Source organism: Meles meles, chromosome 13 (genome assembly GCF_922984935.1).
Source record: "Meles meles chromosome 13, mMelMel3.1 paternal haplotype, whole genome shotgun sequence".
In the NCBI taxonomy this organism is placed as follows: Eukaryota; Metazoa; Chordata; class Mammalia; order Carnivora; family Mustelidae; genus Meles; species Meles meles.
Window position 1 is genome coordinate 65,406,596 of NC_060078.1, and position 26,449 is coordinate 65,433,044.

The 26,449-nt window shown below is 43.3% G+C and overlaps 1 protein-coding gene across 6 annotated transcripts in view; it reads right to left on the reverse strand.

Moving 5' to 3' along the window:
• SORCS1 (sortilin related VPS10 domain containing receptor 1) overlaps positions 1-26,449 on the reverse strand; it is a 513,368-nt gene that overhangs the window by 308,658 nt on the left and 178,261 nt on the right. For all 6 annotated transcript variants that reach the window (XM_046027660.1, XM_046027661.1, XM_046027664.1 and 3 more), the window contains exon 2: positions 5,462-5,529. In XM_046027660.1, coding sequence (XP_045883616.1) covers positions 5,462-5,529 — 68 coding nt within the window. The remainder of the gene's footprint in view (positions 1-5,461; positions 5,530-26,449) is intronic.

A 26,449-nucleotide genomic window follows, 5' to 3' on the forward strand; every position in this document is an offset into this window, starting at 1 on the left:
GCAATATGGTTTAATACGATAGTCTTTTAACTCCAGGAGCAACAAGCAACTCCATGTGACACAAATATGGGAAAGGGCACAGTGAGACTTAGAAAGCTCAAAAGAATCCAGAATCCAGAATCCAACACACGTCCTGGTCCTCCTGAGGAGCTTGGCTCTCTCCTTGGGGCCCCTGGAAAGGCACTAAACATTTGCATACACAGGGCTGAAGAACATCATCAGAGCTGTGTGACATGAAGTGTCCTCCTGTGGGGAAATTACCATACGGTAGCTGGATTCTTTTTTTCTTTTTTTAGGGTGGGTATCCCTGTTTTTTATATTCTTATTTTTGTAGATGATTAAAAACTGGGTTTTGTAGCAAAGCACCCTTCAATGCAGGGACTAACAACCTGTCCCGAGTGGCCCTTTGCTCTTCCCCTGCATAAGAAGCGGGAAAGCAAGCCATGCCCAGCTCATGTGCACCCGCCACAGGGCTGGCAGTCATAGACTTGGGGGTCAGCTTCTGTCAGCCTGAACCACAGGCGCTCTCCAGGGAGCACGGTCTGCAGCCAACCCTACACAGAGGCTGCCTCGAGGCACTCTGCGCCATTCTCTCCACAAAGACTCCACTGGGAAGCGGTCTCTCGGTAATTGCTGTGTGTAACACCCAAGAAGAAACAGAGCTGCTCCTGGGACAGGGAGCCATGCCTGACAGAATGCCTGACCATGCTCCCTCCCTTAACCACAAGCTCCGAGTCCCCAGAAAGCAGGTATGACTCCTAAAGTACCTAATTGGAAGAAGTGTTTGGATGCTTGCTTGTGCTTCAGCTGAATCTGGAATGGTGCCCCGGATGTGAAGAGAAGTCAACCCCATCAGCCAGGCTCTGGGACACACGCACTGCAGGCTCCTGTCCCTTTAAGAGTATCCTGCCTGCTCCTTCCAGAATTGCCTAGGGCTTTCTCACCAGCTAAGCCTCTTTCAGCAAAGTGCTGATTACCCCTGGCACACAGGGAAAAAGATGGATATATTTCTTCTCAGAGATACTGCATCTAGATTTTGACGTTTTATTTATCTCAACCTTTAAGCTTATCTTGCTCCAATATGGTAAAACCAGCAGCTCTGCTGAATCTCAAAGCTTAATCCACTGTAACGTGGAGAAGATTCTGAGGTGTAGTTAATTGTTCTGCGTCAGATCATTCCCCTTTACTCTCAGTGGGACTCCCTGAGTGCACAACAACACAACACAAAACAAAATCAACAACTTGCTCCAAGATTAAGGTGTAATCAATGACAAGACCAACTGGAGCAGAAACTCATTAATTTGGTGCAGCAGCATCTCACCCCGTCATCCAGGGCTGGTTGGTCCAGCTAGGTGGAAAGCTCTAGGATATCACTCCAAGGTCAACTGCCTCTTGACCTCTTTCCTGTTCTGACACCCTAAGGCACTTGCCACTTGACCCCGACCTACTGTTCAGTGGAAGGAACTTGTAAAGAATAAGGGCTCCATTGTGAACTGCTTGTGTCTCTTTGTTGGACAAGAAGCTCTTTTCCTGTTTTCCACGATTTTTCTGGAATAGTAATAAGCTGCTCAGAATGTCACAGTGCTTTAAAAACTCATCTATTTCACAGATTTATGATTAAAATTTTGTTTGCTTATTTGCTTAGGTACAGAAAGAGTCACCAGAAGGCAGAGGGGACTCCAGAAGACAGGTAAGCGGTAAAATGATTGAAGTTTATTAACTAACACCTCCGAACATATATGGCCTATTATTTACTAATTGTATGACCCTGAGCTCACCATCAAAATGAAGTAAGAGGATGTAATACTCCACGCGTGGCACTTCATTTCATGCCTGGCACATAGTGACCGCACAATAAAAGTTCCTTTTTATTATTGTTGTCGTTATCACCATTATCACGAGCATCACTTCCATTATCACTAAACCAGAAAGGTGCTGGGTTTAAGGTTTTAAAATCTAGTTGAGGAGAGAATATATACACATGAGCAAAAAGAAGCAACGCTTCTCTCGTGTCTTTATTACAACACTTAAGGTTGTATGACACTTTGTTTACGTTAGATTGATCTCCTTCTGGGATCTGGCAGCTCTGGGTGGCTGCCCAAGTATGTGATCCAATATGATTACAGACAGCAGGCTCCGTACAAGTACGTTTAACTCTCATTTGAACTGTCCACACAGACCTTTGACCCCCTCTAGACAATGAACACCTGAAGGACAGACAGAGCTTACGTACTCTTGATCTATGTACACGTACCCACGTTCCCCTCCCTGGACCAGAACAATCTAAGATGTATAGGAGTTAATACATCTTTGTTGAATAAATGAATAAGAAAGAATATGAAATTTAAGTATTCATGGGTCTGTCCAAAAACAGATGCTTATTGGGCATCGTCCATGGGCTAAGTCCAGTGCTCTGTGCTAGGGATGTAATGAGAATACCTAAAATCTGGCTTGTCCCCAGCAAGCCCCTAATTTTAAGCAGTAAGACTAGGGGAGTCTGTGTAGCTCAGTTGCTTGAGTGTCTGCCTGCCTTCTGCTCAGGTCATGATCCCAGAGTTCTGGGATCGAGCCCTACACCGGGCTCCTTGCTCAGCGGGGGGCCTGCTTCTCCCTCTCCTCTGCACTCATGCTCTCTCTTGCTAGCTCTCTCTCTCGCTATCTCTCTCTCTCTCAAATAAATAAAATCTTAAAAAAAAAAAAAAAAGACTGACGTAGGAGAAAAGGAGTCCACAGCTGGCACAGTTTACTTCAAGCACGCCTAACCCAGACCTCTCTCTCTCCTCTTCCATATTAACACCCCAAAGAGATTGACCAAACATGGTCATCGTGAGCCACCCTAAAACGTAAGCCCTACCAAAGCATTTATTTTTTTTAAAGATTCTATTTATTTATTTGACAGACAGAGTTCACAAGTAGGCAGAGAGCCAGGCAGAGAGGGGGAAGCAGGCTCCCTGGTGAGCAGAGAGCCCGATGTGGGGCTCGATCCCAGGACTCTGGTATCATGATCTGAGCTGAAGGCAGCGGCTTTAACCCACTGAGTCACCTAGGTGCCCTATCAAAGCATTTATAAAGTATGCTAAATATTTTTTTCTCCTTCCCTCTTTTCTTTAATAAATTATATATTCATCAAGGTGTGGGTTCTTCTATCAGAGTATTAAACCAATAGTTCTAACGGTATAGAGTACCCATGGTAGCTGTTTGCCACAAATGAGACATGTAACACGGGGCAGACATGGTAAATGACTACCCTGGATAGATCAAAAAGGTAAACATATGTGGTGTATTATATGTGTATATGTGTGTATCTATCAGCAGGCGTATTTGTGTGTGCATATGTATATATCCTCCATTGAAACTGACCCTAAGATGGAAGGGTCACAGATGATTCCTGCCACTTTCCAAAGCTCAAGCCCAAGGAGATTGCTCCTTCAGAAGAAGGGCCCGGTATTTCTGGAGTGTGATGTCATTTTTATTTCACTAACTCCCCCCCCTTGAAATGAGAGAAAAACATCCTTCCTAGGCTGGAGCATGGGTCACGGTGACCCATAAGAGGGAAAGGAGCATGGTGAACCTGACTTTCAGCACTCTAGGGCAAGCTGCTCCTCCTGTCCCTGGGACCTGCCCTTCCCACTGCTCAGGCTGAGACTTACGGCTGCTAATAGCCTCTGTCCCACTGAGACAGAATTGCTTATCTTTTAATTTTCCAATATGCCAACTATGCTTTATACAGCAGATGCACTGCAGAATAAAAGCTGGCTTTTACCTTCATGTATGTACATACATTAGAGATACCTATCCAGGAAATGTAAGCTAGTCTGAAGAAGGGGTCCTGAACTTAAACAACAGAGCAAATGTCAGGCCCTTAATGCCTTAAAGAATTGCGCTCTTTGAGGCTCCTACCAAACTTCTCACACCTTAATTTAGTTCCATCATTTCCTTGGAACCAAATCTCTCTGCATAATGGATCTTCTAGTTGGAGGCAGAGTTCAATAATCTGGACACCTCACACTGGATTCTATCCTTCTCTTCGGTCTGCTGGGGTTTTCCTAAAGCACACAGCAATTTCTTCGAGGTTTCCTATACAGAGTGTGAAGCCTACTGGAAAACAGCCATCAGGTTAAAAGAAAATTTAGCAAACAATCCTTTTGTGGGGTAGATTCCTTTGGCCTGTAACCCGTGACCTTCCTCTGTGTGACAACGGCATTGCCCTACAGGGAAAGCCCTGAAACCCAACCGCTATTATGAGAAGCAAGGTCAATCCCTCCAACCCCCCGTCACTGTGCACTGTAGCAGGGATGGACCCCTGACACAAAGGGCAGATTGGACTCTTTCTCTCCAGACAGCAGCCCTGACCCTGAGGACCAACAACCAGGCTTTTCTGGTCATGTTAACTGATAGGGGATGAAGTCCCCCTCTCACCCCCGATCCTATGTGGAGGACAGCCACCAGCTTGTGTCTGCCCAGAGATGACTCCCAGCTTCTGTGTTATTAGTATAACCTCTCCCACTTCGTCTGTGCACACAGTGTATGTGTTCAGGCATGGCTGATCAGAAGTGATAGTCGACATATTTAAAACATCGTTGTAACTACGGCGCTGACCAATGAGACTCTGGGCTAGACGCCAACCCAGGGATCACTGGATATTATCCCTGGGGTCATCTCCATCATCTTCCTGGCTCAGGGACTGTCACAAGATCCAGGCTTAACCCACCAAGCCCCTCCTGTGCTTGAGGTTGCTTTGGGTATGGACACGTGACATAGGCTGGCAAAGACCCCAGCAGGATGAAACCAATAAAGCAGATGTTTACCAACAAACAGAAACAGAAGAACATATAGTCCCTCAGAAAAGGAGAGGAAAGAGGGCTGGATTTCTGAGGACCTTCCTGTCCCCAGTTTCAGCCCAGCTGCACATGGGTGCTGGCGTTCAATGAGTTAGTCTGATCCCAGGGGATCGATAGCTTTCATCTGAGGAATTCATTGCACACACTGTGTGTGAGGCAATACAGTGTGAATCCCAGAGACAAAGGCATGCACGTGAGTGTGTGCACACCTGTGTGCTAGTGAGCTGAGGGCCAGGAAGGGACGCAGGGAAAAAGCTATAGTGCCAGGGTGGCAGGGGACAGCCAACCCAGCGGTGCTGTAGATCCCTTCTGCAAAGACACCTCGATTCTTTGTTTCTGCTCCGAGCTCACACATCAGTGAGAACTGTGGGAACCAAAATGCATAAAGACAAACTAATGAACAATTTAGCAAAAGACCTGTGACCAAAACAAGGGGCCTATAGAGAAGTAAGGATCCGGCTTGCCAGGAGATAAACCCCAACCCATGTTTAAAGGAAACAGAAAGCAAAAGGGAACGCAGAACCAAAAATCATCCCCCCAGGAAAAAAGGGTGGGGAACAGCAGTCACAGGTGTCATGTTAAAGTAACACAGTAACCGTCAGCTCACTTTATCTACATACCTCCAAAGCGAGCTCTCAGTGATGCTCCCCAGGTTATAGTCATAGAGCTTTGTCAAAATGAGAATCACCTGAAGGCAAAAGAAGAAATCATGGTTAGTCTCAAACAATTACAATCTCATAGAACTGAAATGGCCCAAGGGAGGACTTAGGATTCCTTTAATGGGTACTTAACATAATTGAATGAATTGTTACAGCATCACTTACACCGACTGGGGTAGGGTTTCCCAAGGCCTTCCTTTAAACTGCTCAGGCCTGATTCCCTCTCCAACTTTCTCCCTCTGTCCTGTAGTGAGAGTTACTTGCCCATCCAGGCATTCCTTACCCCGGTGGCCTGAAGGCTTTCAGGGAAGGATAGCAGAGCTTTCAGACAGGCACCCTGCAAGAGAGCCCCGGTCGGGAGAAAGTTAGGTCTCTGATACAGGTCCCAGCCCTAGTAGCTGCACCACACTGGGAAGGTGTTTAACTTCTCTGGACCTCAGTGCTCCCATCTGTTAAGAGGGTGAGCAGTAATGCCATCGGCCAGAAAGGCTTGCTTTGAGGAGTTAAATGGGTAATAAAGGCTAATTATTCTTCAATCTGCATGGGGTTCTTAAATGTCAATTCCTTCCCTTTCTTCTCCTTTGTAGGACTAGCTTTATCCATTTCTTCTGATTCTCCAGTCCCTGGAAAGCCACAGGATGGTATCCAGCCTTCCACACAGGCTCAGCAAGAACATTTTAACAGGAGCATATTTATGTTTTATGGGGTCCTGAAGCATACAGAATTTGGGAACCCCTCCGTAAAGAAAAGAATATAAACATACGAACTCAAACTTAAAAAGGTATCTCTGGGGGGCGCCTGGGTGGCTCAGTGGGTTAAAGCCTCTGCCTTCAGCTCAGGTCATGATCCCGGGGTCCTGGGATTGAGCCCCGCATCGGGCTCTCTGCTGAGCGGGGAGCCTGCGTCCTCTCTCTCTGCCTGCCTCTCTGCCTGCTTGTGATCTCTGTCAAATAAATAAATAAATAAAATCTTAAAAAAAAAAAGGTGTCTCGGGACACAGACACATCAGCTCCATTAGCTTCACGGCAAACCCTCCTCTGACTTGAACCCACGGCTGCTCGTGGTGTCACTCAGAGACACCAACTACTCAGTTCTTTCTTTCAGAATTCTTCACTCACTGGTCATTTGTTAGGAACCCAGGATTTCGCCGGATGCCCGAGGAGAGCATCAGTACAGATGAGGCCTGGTAGTCCGTGATCCAGTTAGGACAGGAAGCGCTCACCAAAGATAACCTGGGTGGACAGACAGAGGATCTACCCCTCTTCAGTCCCTCAGACCCTTGTGGCCATCATGGCTGCTTCTTCCGGTATCCGCAGTGATGACCAGGGTCCCCCGTTACCCGGAACGCACGAGCCCCAGGACACGTGGGAGAATCCACAGAGCAGCGTGCTCTCGCCCAGTGAATTCTCACCCCCTCATTCACTCTTCTTACGTAAGGACGAGAACTGAATAGGTCTGCTCTGTTTTCTGTCGAGGTTTCTATTTCTCTCCTGATTCACACAACCGAGAACATTTGGCCCAGTCCTGCTGTTTCCCACTCAGCAGAAACATGTTGACATCAATTTCCAGGATTTTCCCTGAAGGCCAAGGGATCGGTTCTAGTCACAGTAAGCACAGAACATTCTAACCTTGAAATCCAAGGCAGCAAGTTGCCAAGGAGTACTGAATCCTTCCAGGTCCCATTCTGCTCCCACAGGCCTTGATTTACCAAAGGCACAAGCATCCGCGAGCAGATTCCCAACACTTCCTTCCCAGCAAGCAAACCAGAACTCCACTACCTCAGGCCTGTTCCAAGTTCAAGGGAATTAAGAGCTGCGGTGACCCAAAGACAGGCAGAGCTCCGCAGAGGGCTGCTCTCAGGCAGCCCTTCTCCTGAAACACCACGCAGGCTTCCTGCAAGGACCTGCTCTGAACTTGCTTCTTTAGTAAAATGTGAGCATGTGTGAGGTACTGGGCACCCTACAGGTCTATCAGATGGTTCACCTGTGGTGGGGGCATATGCTTAACAGGTCTGCGTGCCAATTAATTCACTCCGAGTGCTAAATTTCAATCACCACCATCCCAGGAACGCTGATCGGCAGCGGCAGGGTGGCTGTTTGTTGGAAGACACAGAGTGGCGTCGCCACTCCGCCTCCGTATGATTTTGCCAAATAGTCCTATAGATCCCCCACCAAGAAAATGGGGGTGTGGGCATAGAGCATTTCTCGGTAGTTGCTCTCTTGATACAATACAGCGGTAAACTAAATAATGAAGTTCAGCGAGACCCAGCCTGCGCCTCGCACCCATCTGATGAGGGAATTCAGATGAGCCCCAGAGAAGGAACGTTTTAACCCAGCAGGTAATGGTGTGGAGCCCCTCACACATGCATGCATGCACGCACACGCACGCACACACACACAAACTGTTTAAGCAATTCTTAGGGCGGCAGGGAGGTAAAATCCACTCCCTGACTCCTCTTGAGGGGCTAGGAAAATGAAAATGCCACTGATACACTCAGGCAGTTTATCAATACTGCACCAGAAGAGGCGTCCTTTCTGGCATTTCAAAGTATATCTACTTGAATCAATCTGATCTTTCTGTTTTGAGAACAAGAGCAAGAAAGAAGGGGGACCTGCTAACCTTTAGTTATGTCTCCAATCGATTCCTTGCACTCTCTCTCCTCCTCGTTTTTCCCTTCTCTGTCTGTGTGCATTATTTACCTCCATACTCCTGGATCGTGATGCCTCATTGTGTCAGATCTGGTTTGTTGTTCCTTTATTTTCCCGTCCTGGTTAATTAGCCATACTAGTTAATCGAATTAGTACCTGTTAAAGGGCCCACAACCCAAACTACAAGGATGAGATGAGGAAAAGGGAAGAATGCAATTGCCTGCCTACTCTGGTCCCCATGTCTACTATTTTTGCATATTTTTCAAACTTAAAAAAAAAAATCAGTGACACTTTTTCATCAAGTGAAATGTTATATGTACTTAAAAATATATGGACAGTGGGGCGCCTGGGTGGCTCAGTGGGTTAAGCCGCTGCCTTCGGCTCAGGTCATGATCTCAGGGTCCTGGGATCGAGTCCCGCATCGGGCTCTCTGCTCAGCAGGGAGCCTGTTTAAAAAAAAAATATATATATATGGACAGTAATTTATTTTTACTCATTCGGTAAACAATTTTCATGTACAGATTTAATTCTATGAGCCCAACTGCATAGAATTTAATTATAAATCCAATCAATGAGAGCAAGGCTGTTTTGATGCATACACACGCAAAATGGAATACTCATCAGCATCTCATTTCTTTCTCTATCTTGTTTTCATTATATAGTACCAAAATATCCCTGATTCATAACCGCAAGTGATGACCATACGGTAATAGCTTTTTTAGGTTCCTTTTTAATTTCTTAGGATACTTTCTTTAAATAGCTATAATCCAACTATCGGTGGCTTAACCACCTCTACCTGCACTGAACCAGGATCTCAGCACCCAGTCATCTGTGGGACGATGTGCAGTGGCTTGGCTAGGGATTCCCCATCTGGGCTAGGAGCCACAGCACTGTGTGCTGCCATACCCTTGTTTCGCTGTGGCTCCTTCCTGCCACATCCATTGCTTATAACGCTACTGGGGGAACATCACTTGGCTGTATGTATAAAGAGCATGTTGAAGTCAACCTACCAAGCTGTTATCGTCTAACCATCCATCCCTTAGAAGGTGAGAGAGTGCCAGAAAACAGTGCTGGGATCTGTGCAGGGATGAGTGTGGTTCTTCAAGGAAGTGATCATGGGCTTCCTCCCTGGGACTGAGCCAAACTGACACTATCTATCTGGGCTCACACCAAGCTACTGTGCCTTTTCCCAGAGTCTTCCAAAGCTCCTACCAAATAATTCCACCATCTCACCAACCCCAGCCTCTCACCCATCCTCCTATATGTAGGCGCTAAGAAACCATCACATTAAAAAAATATATGCAGTATATATACACGTGCACATATACACAATGCGTATGTGTCTATGTGGGATGTTGTTTGGCCATTAAAAAGAAAATCCTGCCATTTGTATCAAGATGGATGAAACTGGAGGGCATTCTGCCACGTGAAATAAGCCAGATAGAGAAAAATAAATACTGTATGGTATCACTTATATGCAGAATATAAAACAAACAAAACCTGATTTCATAGAGACAGACTATAATGGGGGTTGTTAGGGGTTAGGAGGGCAGGAGGAAATGGGGAGATACAGGTCAAAGAATGTGAAGTACAAACTTTCAGTTATAAGAAGTTCTGGTGTACATCAGGGTGATATAATTAATACTACAATATTGTCCATTTGAAAGTTACTGAGAGTAGATCTTAAGCATTTACACCAAAAGGCAAATAAAACAAAAAACACAAAACAAAAATGAAGAGAAAGAGAGTTAACTATGAAAGGTGATGGAAGTGTTAATTATCTCTGTCTTAGCAATCATTACACGATGCATATGTATATCAAAGCACCACACTGAGTACTTTAAATATATACAATTATATTTGTCAATTATTCCTCAATAAATCTGGAGGGGGCGGGAAGCAACCATCACAATGGACCCTAGGGGAGGGAACAGTCAATCCACCTCTCCCCTCATCTAACCCCAACTTCCGTCTTCACTGGGTTACAAAACAAAAGCATTCATAGAGATAAACAGAGACACTACTATACCAATGGCTATTAACAGTGTTCTCTTGTGAAAACGTAAAAGGCAGCCAAAATATTCTGTTGTAGCAAAACATCAGGACTACTAGCCTTATTGCCAGGTGTGCATCCAACTGTCTTATGGCAGCAACCTAACTGTACAGGTGGGCAGTGCCCATTATGCCCAGTATTTGGGCACATGACACCTTGAATGTGACAAGCATGTTTTCTTTAACCAACATAAAAATATAATTTAGAAATGAAACCCCAAACACGTAAGGAACCCCTACAACACCCTCCTGGTAACCTGGTTCGACACAATATCTTTTTGAAAACATCTGTATTAATAACTAGACCAACATTTATGCCACGCTTCCCAAGAAGAAGGATAGGAATTCTCCATTTCTTTTCCTAAGGAAAGAACACAGTGTACTGACACTTTCCTTTGCTAACTTACGACAATGAATCCCAGAGGAAGGGGGATGGGAGGCCCGTGGGTATCAGTGTATCTCCCATTTCCCCAACTCCCTGAGGAGGAGGCATGTATTTCCCCATGAGTGTGCTCTCTCCTAATTCTTCATCTTGGGAGTAGCAACCTGGTAGATGGCCACTGAGAATCTTTCTTGAAGGAGGCTGCTTATTAGCAAGCTTATTATTCTTTTTTTTTTTAAAAAAAGATTTTATTTATTTATTTGACAGACAAAGATCACAAGTAGGCAGAGAGGCAGGCAGAGAGAGAGGAGGAAGCAGGCTCCCTGCTTCCCAATGTGGGGTTCGATCCCAGAACCCTGGGATCATGACCTGAGCTGAAGGCAGAGGCTTTAACCCACTGAGCCACTCAGGCGCCCCGCAAGCTTACTATTCTTAAATAATGAATTTAGGTTAGGAAAGCTGTAGGAGAACTTATGGACATTTAGAGAGATTTCAGTTCTACCCTTGATCTGGCCGCTACACTTCACCTCATCTCATCTTCTCTGGGAAATCTTAGAAGAGCAAGACACGTCCCCCTTTTTTCCCTTGGGTCCAACTGCAGAAACAGAGTCCAATCCCAAGGCAAACAAAAGTGTGTCCTTGGGCTCCTTAACAGTGAGCAATCTGGGCTAAAAGATCCTAAAGTCTCTTTTACTCCTGAAGATCCATAGTTCTAAATCCAGAACAATGTAGACGGTGACACGGTGTGCTGGTCTATAAAACAAGGCATTTTCTTTTGTATTTCTTTTAGTTATTAGTGATTCAGGGCTGGCCTGGGCAAGTGTTTTTGTCATTGTAACATGGGGGGAGACCCCACAGAACTTATCCATGCTAACAGTCATAACTCCACCTACCTGGGATGGGGCACAGTCTGGTTAGGGTGAACAATGGCAAAACCACACTGAAGATGCCAGTAGGTTGGTTCAGGGCTAAAGCTATCTACCAAATCCTTTTCCCACCAACTTCCAGCATGCCCTGCTGTTTCCTCATTGCCCTGTCTCCAGTGGCCTCCTCTCTGCTTGCCAGACACCAGCTGGCTGGATATTTTTAAAAGTGTGGACAGAAGTGATATGGGGTCAAAAAGTTATAAGGCTTGAAGAGATCTAGAACAATCGTTCAGAGGACTAAAGAACTAGATACAACCTAAGAGGAGTGTTCAATAGCCAGAAATTTTTGTTGTTGGTTTGGGTTGTTTTCTTTGCACTCCAGTTTTAGGGAAAAGAAGCACACTTACAATAGTGGTTTTCCTAAAAATATGCATACTCCAGATTGTGTCTTTGGCTCAGAAAGCATTTATTCAACTTTCTAACTTAAAAAGAAGTTCTCATTCCTTTGAGTAGCCATGAATTCTTTAAGAATCTGATCTAATAAAATCTATGAGCATAAAACAATGACTATAACTTTAATGATATCACTGATCTCCTGAATCCTAGGGGGGTCATGAATCCAAGAATAAGAACCTTCTCTAATTCCCAGAAAATAAGAACTTTCTTCAGAAGAAAGAACATTCAGCTCCAAAATTCTATACATTGAATTCAATAAACATTTATTAAGCTTTCTTAAGAGGCAAGGATAAATAAAATAAAATAATAATAATAAAATAAAAAACACTATGTGCTATAAGGACACAAAGGGAGAATGCGACTCGGTACCAGGCCCTGGAAGCTCAAAGAGGGGCAGAGCTGTACACAGACGGTTACACTAAAGAAGACAAAGGTTTGCAGCAAGAGAACAGTGTTCAAATCTCTTAGAAAGCATGCAAGAAAGGTATAATCAGGTATAGATTCTTACAAAAGAAGACAGTCAAGACAAACCCAGAAGACGTGTGTGATTCTGATGGTCACGAGAAGCCACCAAGCTGGTAGCTCTGTAAGGGCTAAGGGAGCTCTGTAAGGGCTCCCTTCTCAGGGAAGGGAGCAGGAGGGTACAAGTCCAGAGGCATGAAAGCTCACAGAGCAGTCAGAAGACAGCAAGTCCCTGGGAGTCAGAGAGTATCAGAAGACACAGATACGTTAGGCTCTACTGTGGATGCCTTAAATATAGGATGGCAATATGCTCTACCATAGCATACAAATAAACAAGCAAACAAACAAAGGCTTTGGAATCAGAAGACCAGACTTTTGAGTCTTAGTTTAGCCACCTATTAGAAAGAAACAGAACACTAAAAATCACTTAAATGAGCACAGTTCCTCTCCAAAAGTATTAATGCTTAGCGCTGTGCATCCTCCTATTTGCAAGGTGGTCCTAACACTTCCTGTAGCACGTGTAGACAAAGCTACACTCACAAAGAAAAGAAGGACCTCTACTGTACATCTGTTTTTTGTGTTTTTTTTTGTTTTTTTTTTCCATTTTATTTATTTTTTCAGCGTAACAGTATTCATTCTTTTTGCACAACACCCAGTGCTCCATGCAAAACGTGCCCTCCCCATTACCCACCACCTGTTCCCCCAACCTCCCACCCTTGACCCTTCAAAACCCTCAGGTTGCCCCAACCTCCCACCCCTGACCCTTCAAAACCCTCAGGTTGTTTTTCAGAGTCCATAGTCTCTTATGGTTCGCCTCCCCTCCCCAATGTCCATAGCCCGCTCCCCCTCTCCCAATCCCACCTCCCCCCAGGAACCCCCAAAGAAACTCTCCCCAAAACCCTTCCAGCAAAATCTCTATAGTCTCAACGACCAGTGTTGAGCCACATGCCCACATCACGGCTTGAATGAAAGTTGGGAAAATGAGGAGGACAGAGGTCTGGAAAAGGACTTGGTGTTTTCTATGGTAAGAGATGGGCTCTGCCAGTCAAGAAATAGAGGGTAGTAGCTGCTGAGTAACAATGAGTAGTGTCTGTCACTGCATGACCTCAAATCACTTAAATACTGAAAAGACTTGTTAAAAACAAATGTGAGAAAAGGAGACAAGGTTACCTCTCTCCTTGGTCTCTTAGAAATGGGAGACGCAAGCAACAGGAAGTGGAAAAATTCTGTGAAAATGTTCAAGTACGCTGCAGATGTAAATAGTTGCTATTATTAATAACATCTAGCATTTATTGGAGGCCTAGTCTGTGTGCCAGGCAAATTTCATCATTAAGGGTATTTCAAATAATTATCTCTCTTTTTCTGGTGAGGAAATTGAGGCACACAGAGGCTAAGAAATTTATTCAACTGTTGTGTGGTGAACAAGTTGAAATCACATTATATATATAGACTCTTACTCACTGTGCTTCATTATCTCCAGGGTATGTTGTCCTAACTGAGTATTTCTGTTACTAGAGGTTAAGTGAAGGATCCTCACTTTCCGTCCAATTCAGAAGTATTGTAGACCTGTTACTCATCAGACATGGTATCAGCCGGACTCCTCCTTTACTTTGCCGTCTCCTGGACATCCCTAGAATATGTTTTCCTTATATGATATAAACTGGAGTTTTAATTCTTTATTGACCTTAGGTCAATGGCATTTTCATTTGTCATTTTTAATTTGTTTTAAAAAAAAATCTTTGAACCTGAGTGAAATCCAGTGTTAGGGGGTGATCCTTCCACTTAAATCACAGAAGTTGGTGGCTTCTAGATCAGGGGTTCCAGACAATGAATGCATGCACAGCGAACTGCAGATTTCAACAGAACAGCTTCTAGTATCTTCATTTTCAGGAGATTTATGTGAATGTGTAATTGCACTCCATTTGAGTCATTCAAGGGATGAGAATCCAATAATAGCTAAATCGGATTAAGAGACCGCAGAGGGGAACTGGAAGGTTGGACGATGGTGCGTACGACCACCACACATGGGCATTCTAAGTCATCAGACAGAGGTAATCCAGCACACACAAACACAATTTGAAAAGAAAAACCAGGAGAAAGGGTGGGATGAATTTGGGGTGTGGGGCCAGAAAGCAATCAGATTTTGGCCTCTGGGGAGTCCTTAATCCCAAATGCCCTTCATGTTTTCTAAGAATCCACATAATAAAATGTTTCTTTATGTAATATCCTCTGAATGGCATTGAAATGGTGTGATTGAATTATATGGCTACTGGACCACCCCGAGGAGCCTGAAAGATCGGAGAGCCAACAGTGAGGCAGACAGACACAGGGGTATATAGGTGACCGACTCAACAGGAGGCACAGGCCAAACCAGAGAATATGGGAGAGCCCTTTTGGAGAGTAGAATGTTTTTAAGTAAAAATCTGCTATATCCTCCCCTGACTCTGTTCCCCTCTAGAGGTCATTTGCAGCTAGGATATGAGGTCACAGGAGCTGTGAAGCATTGTCCCAGGAGTTTCCATGTGAGAAAGACTACAGCTCTCACTCAAGGCTAACTCACATCTCTCTCTTCTCTTCTGCTGAAAGTCGAAGTTCTTTCCTGGTAGTGACTAGCAAAGAAATGCAGGTAATAAAAGGCTATTACACTCTCTTCCTAGAACCAGGCCATTCCATTTAGCAAACAAACCCAATGGACCCAAGCTGTCCTTTGACGCAAGTCTTGAAAACAAACCTTGTTTTTCTATTTTTCAAGGTGAGGGACAAAAAAACAACAACAAGTATTCTCTTCAATTCTTTCCAAAATCTGTTAATCTCACAATGCTCCACACTTCAGTCCTCCATAGTCTTCTTTCTTCTCCTCCTCCTCTTTTTTGAATAAAAAAGAGAATAATTCCCAAAGCATATATCCATATCTAACAGATAATGTTAACTATTTCATATTCTCCTTTCTCTAAATTACTCTGCTCTAAATTATACTCTATTCTAACCACCTGCATTACACTAGGAGAGACAGACAAATACTAAATTAAATCTTTTTTTTTCCTAGAAAAAAGCCTGATAACCACTATCAATGTAATCTCCCAAAAGTACCAAGATAAAATGATTGTACAAAATATGAGGAAAATGCATACTCAAGGTAAGCCCTCTCTACACGAGGGAGAGTAAAATAGAAAAATTAGACCTGGAGAGTGCTAAAGGCAAACCTTCAAGCCATGAAAGCAAATAAGGCTAGGGAGGAGGGGGAGAGAAGCAGGAAACTCAGTGCGTTGTCTGGAATGACACAATTCAAGGAACCCACGCAGAATACCCAGTACAAGTTCACTGCTTCATAAACTAACCAACCATATACAACGCTCTCCTCATCCCTGCCCTGCCCCCTCCCCATAAGAAGGTAATGGACAGAACTTCTCCTTTGACTTAATCCCTATTTGAATTAGGTCAACGGGTATTTATATAGAAACACAAATAAGGAATTATAAAACTGTAAGAAATTATTTCTTGCATTATCTTCTCTCTAGAAATCTAGAAAACAAAGAGAGGAAACACCTATGACGAAGTTAACGGGGAAGAACCTAAGGTTGTAAGGAGAGGAAAAGGGATGTGAGGAACGGAGAAGTTCCCTTTTAACTTCCCCCATATGCTGATATGAGGAATACAGACCTCCAAGCTCTCAAATCATTCTCTGTCTGAATTAGAGACACTATCTAAATATTAAACTCTCCCGACGTGAGAGCCCACACACAAAATGAACACACCATTAAGCAGCAAACTGTGTGTTAATGATGAGGGGCTCTTCCGTTCTTATGCTCCCTGATGTTAAGCTTCAATATAAAGAAATGAACCAAGTCATTCCTTTTCTACTTTTGCATCTCTTGGTTTTATGTTGTTATTCACGGATCTGAAGAAGTTAATGCAATTTTTTAAAATACTGCTTTTTCAAGGTTAACACTAACAGGAAGCCAATAAATAAAGATATGCATTTTATGGTGATCCAAGTGTCACAAGATGAAGCTCAATAAAAATGGCATAAAGAAAGAAAATGCAGCCTTTAATTTTTTTTTCATTTTCTCTTCTCACTACACAATGAAACTAAAACAATAAGAATAAAAAATCAGAGACAGTTAATATGGTAAGTTTAAATATTTTCCTTTACCGTGGGAAAATCTTAAGGTGAACCAGGGACGAAGAGAAACATTTTACTCTCTTTAAAAAATGAAGAAAAAAGCAATAACAACAGACCTTTATTAACAGATCTTTTGTTCACCTTGTCTGAGTGCTAAGGCGTGATGGGACACAATTTGCCCAAGAGGAAATTCAAAGCTTAAAAAAGCTGGCTTGAAAGTGAAATTTAAATAACATCTTGAAATCCCAAGTAAAATCTATTAATAAATAATAAAGGCTTCTGTTGGAGGAAAAAATCCTCTAGAAATTAAATGATTCTTACATATTTCTTGTCATTTAATCACAGAACCAAAATGATTCTACATGACTCTAGTTCTAATCCTCTACAATGGCATCTAGGTGACTGGTGGGTGGTTATAAAAATATTTAGCACTTTGTCATTCTTTTAAAGGAAACTTAAGACAAAATTGGAAAGACCTACAAAGATCATGTAACTCTAACCACCTCGTCTGACAAATGGTGGAAGTTATATTTCTAGAAGAATCTGTTCTTGAAAAAGGAGCTTCTGAGAGTAAGGACTAATCTCAACATGCCATATGCGGACTCGGAGCATGGGGGAGGGGGTCCTGTGTACAGAGGGAAGGACTGGAGGGGACCAGTTCTGACATGGGGGAGAGATCAAGGAGTCAGGTGAGGACTGCAACCAGGAGCATCAGGCCTAGACACGGGTTTTATGAGGGTTAAGAGTCATACAATTTGAGTACCTCTCTTCAGGAAACGGAATACAAAATTATGAATAAAACAAGGTTGAACAGTGAACATTTATGCGAATGACAGGTTAGCTCACAACAAATTACCAGTGCCTTAAAAATTCACATATTTTTCTTCTGAGATACCTTTAGGCAGTTTGGCAAAAAATAAGAAAATAGAAACATTTTCTGATTGCAACCTAACTTTCCCTCTGTATATGACACAATCTACAATTCTCCCCAAATGCCCGGCATGCACAGGAGCCAATGCCTGTGAAGGCTCTGAATCTTAAGCTTCATTAGCTTCACTGTAAAGCCCCCTTTGAGTGGGATTCCACATCAGATGTTCATTAAGAGTTGTCTGTCCATTCTCACAGTCCTGGCCTGCAAATCCAGAGAGACGGACATATGCCTGGGCTCTGAAACACCAAGGAAGCCAATGGACTCTTGGGGCTTCAGTCTCCTCCCTGGTTACACTACACATTTGTAAGATCTCTTCCCATTATAATACCATCGAATGCCAAACACCCCAATCTACTCTATCTTCAGTGTTCCCAGCCTTAGTAAATGCTACTGTCATTGCTCAAGCTAGCACTCTGAATGAATCTTCCTTGACTCTATTCCCTTTTTCTCCCCAAACCTAATCAGTCACTAAGCCCTACAAACTTCTCTCATTAACCTCACCTCAACTGTTCTGGGCTACTCCACTACCTTTGACAATGCCCCCAGACTTCTGTCTTGCTTCCCTCCAGCCACCTTCTGCACTGCTACCAGAGTCTTTTTAAGAAAGCAGTGTTGTGGTTTTTTTTTTCTCCTACTCTTCCAAGTATCTGCATGGCCTCCCATTGATCTTAAAATTTAAATTTCATAATCTGATCTACAAGGCCAAGTGTGACATGGCCCCTGCATGCACATTCAAATCACCGTCTTCCCAATACTTCTTTATTCTCACAAGTGCATGTGAATCCAGACATAATGTTCTCTTGCTGACCTAGAGAACTTCAATATGTGTTAATGGTCTGACTAACTGACTGTAAGTATATTGGTGATGGACTTTTCCAGGCATAAACAACACATTCCAGTTACATGAGCAATTATCGTAGCAGTCACCTCGAATAGCATAGGATTAAAAAAAAAATCCGAGTAATTGTAACACAAGGGCATTGTTATTTCATGAAATACTAATCGTAGGAATGATATTTCAAACACTTTGGATTTCCTCTTGGATGTTTAGGCTGATTAAGAAATTAAATGCTAGACAATTCAATGCTGTGCATCTCTTTTTGGAGGGCTGGTAGTTGTAAAACATGCCTATGAACCAATCCAAAGGTTTACTGACTTTTCTGTTCTTTCATTCAAAAGTGTTAGCTATATAGTAGTAGGATAGAGACCTACAATTAGAAGTTGAGAGGGCTAGATTCTGGTTACAAAGTCAATTTTAATACTTAGTATGACTTTAGTCAGGTTAACTCTTTTCATCTCTTTTCCTATTTTTTTTTTATCTCTTTTCCTATTGAATAAGATTGATAACATTTGAATTCCATTTCTAACTAGATTATTATCACCAGTTTACATTATGGAATACTTTTTAAAAATTTTTGTCACTCTGCTAAGCATTTTGAATAATATAATCTATGGGGGCGCCTGGGTGGCTCAGTGGATTGAGCCGCTGCCTTCGGCTCGGGTCATGATCTCAGGGTTCTGGGATCGAGCCCCGCATCGGGCTCTCTGCTCTGCAGGGAGCCTGCTTCCTCCTCTCTCTCTGCCTGCCTCTCTGCCTACTTGTGATCTCTCTCTCTGTCAAGTAAATAAATAAAATCTTTAAAAATATATATTTAAAAATAAATAAATAAAAAAATAATATAATCTATGTACATTCTTTAAGATTTATTTATTTTAGAGAGAAAGAGAGTGAGCGTGCATGCATGCAAGTGGTGGGAAGGGCAGGGAGTGGGGGGAGAGAGAGAGAGAGAGAGAGAGAATCTTTAAGCAAACTCCCCACTGAGTGCAGGGGCTCGACCTGGGGGTGGATTTCAGGGCACTCAGATCCACGACCTGAGCCAAAATCAAGAGTCCTCTGCTTAACCAACTGAACAAGCCCCCCAGGCACCTAGTCTATGCACATTCTCTTAGCTATCCTATGAAGCCAATACTTTTTTTTTTTTGCCATTTTCAGATGGCAGAGGAGTTTAAGGAATTTGTCCAACATCAGCTAGCCCATAAGTGGGATGTTGGTATTTGAATCCAAAAAATCTTAGACCAGGGCGCCTGGGTGGTTCAGTGGGTTAAACCGCTGCCTTCGGCTCAGGTCATGATCTCAGGGTCCTGGGATCGAGTCCCACATCGGGCTCTCTGCTCTCTGCCCAGCAGGGAGCCTGCTTCCCTCTCTCTTTCTCTCTGCCTGCCTCTCTGGATACTTGTGATCTCTCTCTCTCTCTCTCTCTCGCTGTCAAATAAATAAATAAATAAAATCTTTAAAAAAAAAAAATCTTAGACCAGAGCTCAGGTGCTTAACCACCATGCTACGCGGTCTCTTAGGAGAGCGAAAGACAGAACTTTAAAGAGTTTCAAAGAGTATACTTCATAGCTTTCAATCAGCTTGATGCCAAGCTCTATCTATCTGTCAACCTATCTACCATGTATTTGGTTGTTTTTCTAGGCACTGACCACAATCCATATTTGTTTTTCTAAGTGCTACTGAGAAGGCAAAAAGAGAAAACAGATACCCGCCCTCGTTGCACATTGTAGCTGAGAAGGGACTCACAGAGTTGAATGCTTCAGAAAGGAAGTACTGTGGGAATAAAGAGAAAGGAGCAATCCCTAGCTGGATATAAATGGGATCCTTTCAAGTTCTTACAACAAGCAGGTGCTTTACACACAGTATGTCATTTAATTCATTTCACAATGCTGGGTGATAGTACTTGCCATCCTCACACAGGAAATGGAATGGCCCGGGGCGTGGGTCACACCTATGCAAGCTTAGATCTTCTTGGGTTCTGATCTGGAGAGGGGGCTTGAAGGAGAGGCCAAGTTAGCGTTTCCACACTCCTGAGGAGGGGTCAGCTTTGCGTCTCTCCTGCTGAGACCTCTGTGGACTCCATGGGCCAGAAAGTCACACCTCTCCTGATCCACTGGCGTGTATAAAACACGGAGGGGTCGTGTGCAGATAAGAGGAGAGAAACTTCCCAAGAGTCTACAACAAGACCATTTATCTGCCCCTCTGCTAGTGAGAAAAACTGAAAGTCACTCAAATGTCCCCAAGTCAAACACAGGAAACAAGGCTTCAGTTAAGAAAGACTAGAAAAGAATGGTTTCTCGGTTCTACATGGGAAATCAGTTGCAGAAATGGATAAGTATGCCACTGTTGCGTCTCTCTCTTTTTTTTTTTTTTTTTTTTTTTTTTATGTTTTCTATTTATTTATTTTTTTTTCAGCGTAACAGTATTCATTCTTTTTGCACAACACCCAGTGCTCCATGCAAAACGTGCCCTCCCCATCACCCACCACCTGTTCCCCCAACCTCCCACCCCTGACCCTTCAAAACCCTCAGGTTGTTTTTCAGAGTCCATAGTCTCTTATGGTTCGCCTCCCCTCCCCAATGTCCATAGCCCCCTCCCCCTCTCCCAATCCCACCTCCCCCCAGCAACCCCCAGTTTGTTTTGTGAGATTAAGAGTCATTTATGGTTTGTCTCCCTCCCAATCCCATCTTGTTTCATTTATTCTTCTCCTATCCCCCTACCCCCCCATGTTGCTTCTCCATGTCCTCATATCAGGGAGATCATATGATAGTTGTCTTTCTCCGATTGACTTATTTCACTAAGCATGATACGCTCTAGTTCCATCCACGTCGTCGCAAATGGCAAGATTTCATTTCTTTTGATGGCTGCATAGTATTCCATTGTGTATATATACCACATCTTCTTGATCCATCCTTTAATTCTAAATCAAGACACTGGTGAAATTTAGAAACCCAATACCCTGTCTGGCGTAGGAAATGCAAATCTCCCAGGAAAAGACCCAGTTGCTGACCCACTGTAAACGGCCCTCTGCAGAGAGAAGGATGTGCGCGGTTCACAACCCTGACCAGGAGTGTGAGGGGCTCTCTGGGCCCAGAGGGAGGGGGGCTCTGAGAAGTGATTCAGAGACACCGGGGAAGGGGAAGCGCCAGAACCCGCTGCCTGGCTGCTGTAGGAGGCTAGAAGAAAGAAAAAAGAAAAAAAAAATCTATTTTCTTGAAAATAGAACTTCTTCCTTAGATTTCCTCCTATTTTTTTTTCTTTAAACTGTCCAAGATTAATGTGGCAAAAATAAAATGCCCCACAGGCTGCTTATTTTGACGCTTACTACAGCACATAAAAGTGAAGAATTAGCATGGAATGAATAATTTATTTAGTGCTTTACTGTTGTTTTAAACAAATCACTTCCATGAAAGCAATGTGTATTCAAGCAATAAATCACTGTTTAGCACTCTGTTGTGAGGAAAAGATACCACTTGGCAGAATTATTGAATGGCAGTGCCTGGCGGGGAGGCAGCACAATAAAGATAAAGGTGATGTCCTTGCAAAGGAGCCTGGGTCTGAGTGAGATGCTATAATGAGACCCTTCCCTGTAGTCACAAGGTTTAAATGAGCACCTACTTCTGCTAATGCATCTGATATTATGACTAGCAGGGCATAACTTATTACCTCGGAGCTACTGTTATTTTATTAAGGCAATGAACCTAGGCCAAGCACAGAACCCAAGTGTCTGGGATACACTTTTGAAATAAAACAGTGAGTTCTATGCCTTTGAGTTGATCCCTACTTGGGGGGAGGGGGTGCTTCAGAACACCAAGAGAAACTGGTTCAGGCCAGAAGAATGATCCTGATTCTCTCCTTAAAGTCAAGTTAGACAGTGGACTTGTCCCAGCTTTATGAAGTTCTCAGAATGAAATAATAATCCTGGTTTTTGTTGTGCAAAGAAACAAAGCAGTCCCCTCAGGGCTGAACTAGCTCAGATTACAAATTCTGATATGTCTTTTTTGTTGTTGTTGTTTTTAAACCAAAGCCACAAACATAATATGAGGTCAGACACTTAAAGCTGAAATCCCCTCAGCCTTCCATTAGTTCTGGAAACTAGTGACAATTGGTAGAGGTTGGTAATTCCTGTCACTTACAGTGCAGAAGACTGATGGCTTGATGTCTACACAGAAGGCGGAAGAGCAAAACCTATCCATTCTATGAACTTCATCAAAGGTTTCTGCTGCAAAAACCTTCATCTCATTTCCCTCCGGCTTCCAAGGTAATAATTAATAGCATGTCACCCTCAAGGAGTTTAGAAAACCAGTATTCCCCAGCCCTACTTTAAGTGGTTTAAGAAAGAATAAACTCTCAGCCTCTTTTATAAGATAGTCTCAACTTTGCCAAAAATGTGCTGAAAGCTGAAAACAACACTTCTGGCCACTGGAGTGAAGGTGACAGGCACTGCGAAATGTCATGAATTTGATGCTTCTAGTCACCTTAATGATATTTGCTGTATTTTTTTTTTTTTTTTTTTAACTATCTCAGTGTCAGCATTTTATCAAGCTCAGGCAAAACTCAAAATGTTGTTGGCTTCCAGCCAACCAGAAATGCTTCACCCTCAGGAAGAAACTAATCAATGAACAGCTCTCTACAGAATGTTCACTATGTTCACGGCAGAACCGTAGATGCTATGGGAGACAAAGGGATAGAAAATGTAATTTCTGCCACCCAGGAATTACGACGTGGACAGAATCTGATTATCATTCTCTTGTTCAGAAACATTCAAGGTTCCTTTGCCTCAGTAGGACTAAATTAATTCCCTCTTCCTCCACAGGACATCGAAGGTCCATTCCATACAGCACCTAGCCACTTTCTATTTTTTTTATTGGTTGATACTTCTCCTTGCAATCCTGCCTTCATGACTGCCCTGTTATTCTTTGAACCGCCATGAATTTTCAGGCTTCTGGTGCTTTCTTAATTTCCAATACTCAGCTCAAACGTCACCTCCTCGTGAAGCCATCCCAGCCTCTCTGGACAGAGTTCGTGGTTGTATCTTGCCTCTTTAGCATAGACTATTTCAACTATGGCCCTTAAGCCACCACTTTCATTAGTTGTTTACCTGTCTCTTCTATTAGGTTATCATCTAGTTATTGAATTTTATAATATAATTTCTTGTGCTTGGGGTCCCGGGATGGCTCAGTCAGTTAAGCATCTCCCTTCAGCTCAAGTCATAATCTCAAGGTCCTGGGATCAAGCCCCATGTCTGGGCTTCCTGCTCAGTGCTTCTCCCTCTCCCTCTGCCTCTTCCTGCCTCCCCACCCATCCCACCCTCTCATCCCCACTCATGCTCTCTCTCTCAAAAAAAATAAAATCTTAAAAAAATAATTTTAGGGGTGCCTCAGCGGTTTAAGGCCTCTACCTTCAGCTCAGATCATGATCCCAGTCCTGGGATTGAGCCCCGCATTGGGCTCTCTGCTCAGCAGGGAGCCTGCTTCTCTTCCTTTCTCTCTGCCTGCTTCTCTGACTACTTGTGATCTCTGTCTGTCAAATAAATAAAATATTTTTAAAAAATAATAATAATTTTAATAAAAAATGTAATTTCTTATGCTAAATGGAATATGACATTAAAGAAGCCCCAGTATATGGTCAATGAATAATTATATGATGTACAGGCATGTACGCTTAAAAATGTGAGGCAATTTGGGATGAATGAAATTATTTACATGTGCAAGCCCACTGCCATCCTTGATATACAGCAGATGCTCAATAAAAATTAGCTTGGTTAGAATCAAGCGCCCATGGAATATCACAGTTTGAAGAATGATGGAGTATAAATTATACTGCTGTCAGCACATTCTCAGAAGTTCAGACTTAGGGCAAGCATGGTATACTTGTGGTTCATCGTTTAAACCAGCCTGACCAGAGACAACAATGATGTTCGAAGAGTATGGCTAGTAAACATAAACTGAGGTAGGGGCGCCTGGGTGGCTCAGTGGGTTAGGCCTCTGCCTTCAGCTCAGGTCATGGTCTCAGGGTCCTGGGATCATGCCCCACATCAGGCTCTCTACTCAGCGGGGAGCCTTCTTCCCCCTCCTCTGCCTGACTCTCCGCCTACTTGTGATCTCTCTGTCAAATAAATAAATAAATAAACCTTAAAAAAAAAGATAAACTGAGGTAATTTTTGGATGGTCTCTCATGCCAGGTTGAGAAATCTCTAGAACTCGTGCGTTTCTACGTGGCAAAATATGGAGAGGAAGTTAAGATTTTTTTTTTTTTTGGAGAAGTTACGATTTTTTTTTTTAAAGATTTTATTTATTTATTTGACAGAGAGAGATCACAAGTAGGCAGAGAGGCAGGCAGAGAGAGTGAGAGGGAAGCAGGCTCCCTGCCGAGCAGAGAGCCCAACGTGGGACTCGATCCCAGGACCCTGAGATCATGACCTGAGCCGAAGGCAGTGGCTTAACCCACTGAGCCACCCAGGTGCCCCAGAAGTTACGATTTTGAACACAGAGGGGGCCCACAGAGTACTGAAGATACAAAGCTATGTATTTTAATTCTGACACCTATATAAGAAATGAATTAGCAGGTACCATCAAACTTTTTCTTAAAGAATAAGACAGTAGGTATTTTAGGCTTGAGAACCACAAAATGTCTGTCACCACTACTCCATTCCACAGTTGTATCATGAAAGCAGCCATAGAAAATGTGTCCAAAAATGTGTGTGGGTGTGTTCCAAAACCCTTTATTTACAAAACCAGGGGATGGGCCAAATGTGCCAACCCCTGGATTAGAGCAATAAGCGGGTGAAAGTTAAGGAGACATTTAAGAGTCTATTTAAATGCAATGGTGCAACATCTTGGAGGCTTGTACCAGGGTGGCAGGAGTAGAAATGGAAAGAAGAGAACAAAAGAAAGAGAGATTCCAGTGGGTTGGGGGAACAAGGGGACTAACTGATGATGTAGGGGGAAATAAGAAAGAATCTAAGGTAGTAACTCTTTAAGGTTTTGGAAAAAAGAGGACTAGAAGACTAGAGGCATCTTTGACAGGACAGGGTCTTCTGTGTTAAGCATCTGGGGAAAATTCTCCTAAAAAGTTTGGAAGAAAGCCATTTGAAAAGATGCATACACGAGAACTAGAAACTTAAGATAATCAAAGAATTCGATAGGGCTACCTAGAGATTACTAAAATTATTAAATTAGTCCAAATTTGCCATTTTATAATGTAGCAGGGTTGGTAGTGGTTACATTCTAGATCATTAAGCGGAGGACATTCAAACCACAGCAGCCCCAAATCAGGCTTTGTTTGTCCTACACAATTCTGGCCCTCAGCAAGTTTGCAAAAGGGAGTGGATCAAGTTGTCAGCATTTGAAAATCAGGAATTTATATACTGAACTGGAATTTTTACTGATCTTGAAAAAAAAAAAATCAGAAACATCTAGCAATACTACGTTCCCCTTCCCACACAGCATAATTGGCCAGCAGGATACCGCAGTTGCTCCTCCCTAACAAAATCCCAGTTCTCTTTTCCCCGGAGCAGACTGAATGCCATTACTTACAGACACCACTTGTGGCGCTAGTGAGTCCCGATTTCAATATCTGGGCGCTGGAGGCAAACTGCCAGCCTGGTGTTCTGGTTCTGCCACCTTCTAAAGGGAGGTATTCTAACTTCCATAAGCTCCAGTTTATCCACCAGGGAAGTGTGGAATAATTTGAGTTCCTGAGAGGCTCTCAGAGGATTATTATGAGGATTAACCAAAATATTATCTGTAAACTACTGGCACAGAACAGTCCCTTAAATGTGAAATACAGTGACTGTTATCAAGAGGGGAAACTGAAGCCCAGGAGGTCACATGGAGTGCCCAAGTCTCCACTCAGTCTGTGACAGAACCAGTAAGAAAACTCGTTTCTCATGACATCAGGGCTATTTCCAGTACGGTACTCCACCACAAATGCAATTGGGATGTTTGGAAAACCTAACAAAGGTATTCCCTGAAACAAGAAGAAAAAGTAAAAGGAACAAGTCAGATATGATGAAGGGCCAGTATGATGAAGCATTTCCATGGATATCCAACAAATGTAGTATATTGGAGGGGCGCCTGGGTGGCGCAGTGTGTTAAAGCCTCTGCCTTCACCTTAGGTCGTCATGATCCCAGGGTCCTGGGATCAAGCCCCGCAACGTGCTCTCTGCTTAGCAGGAGCCTGCTCTCCCCCC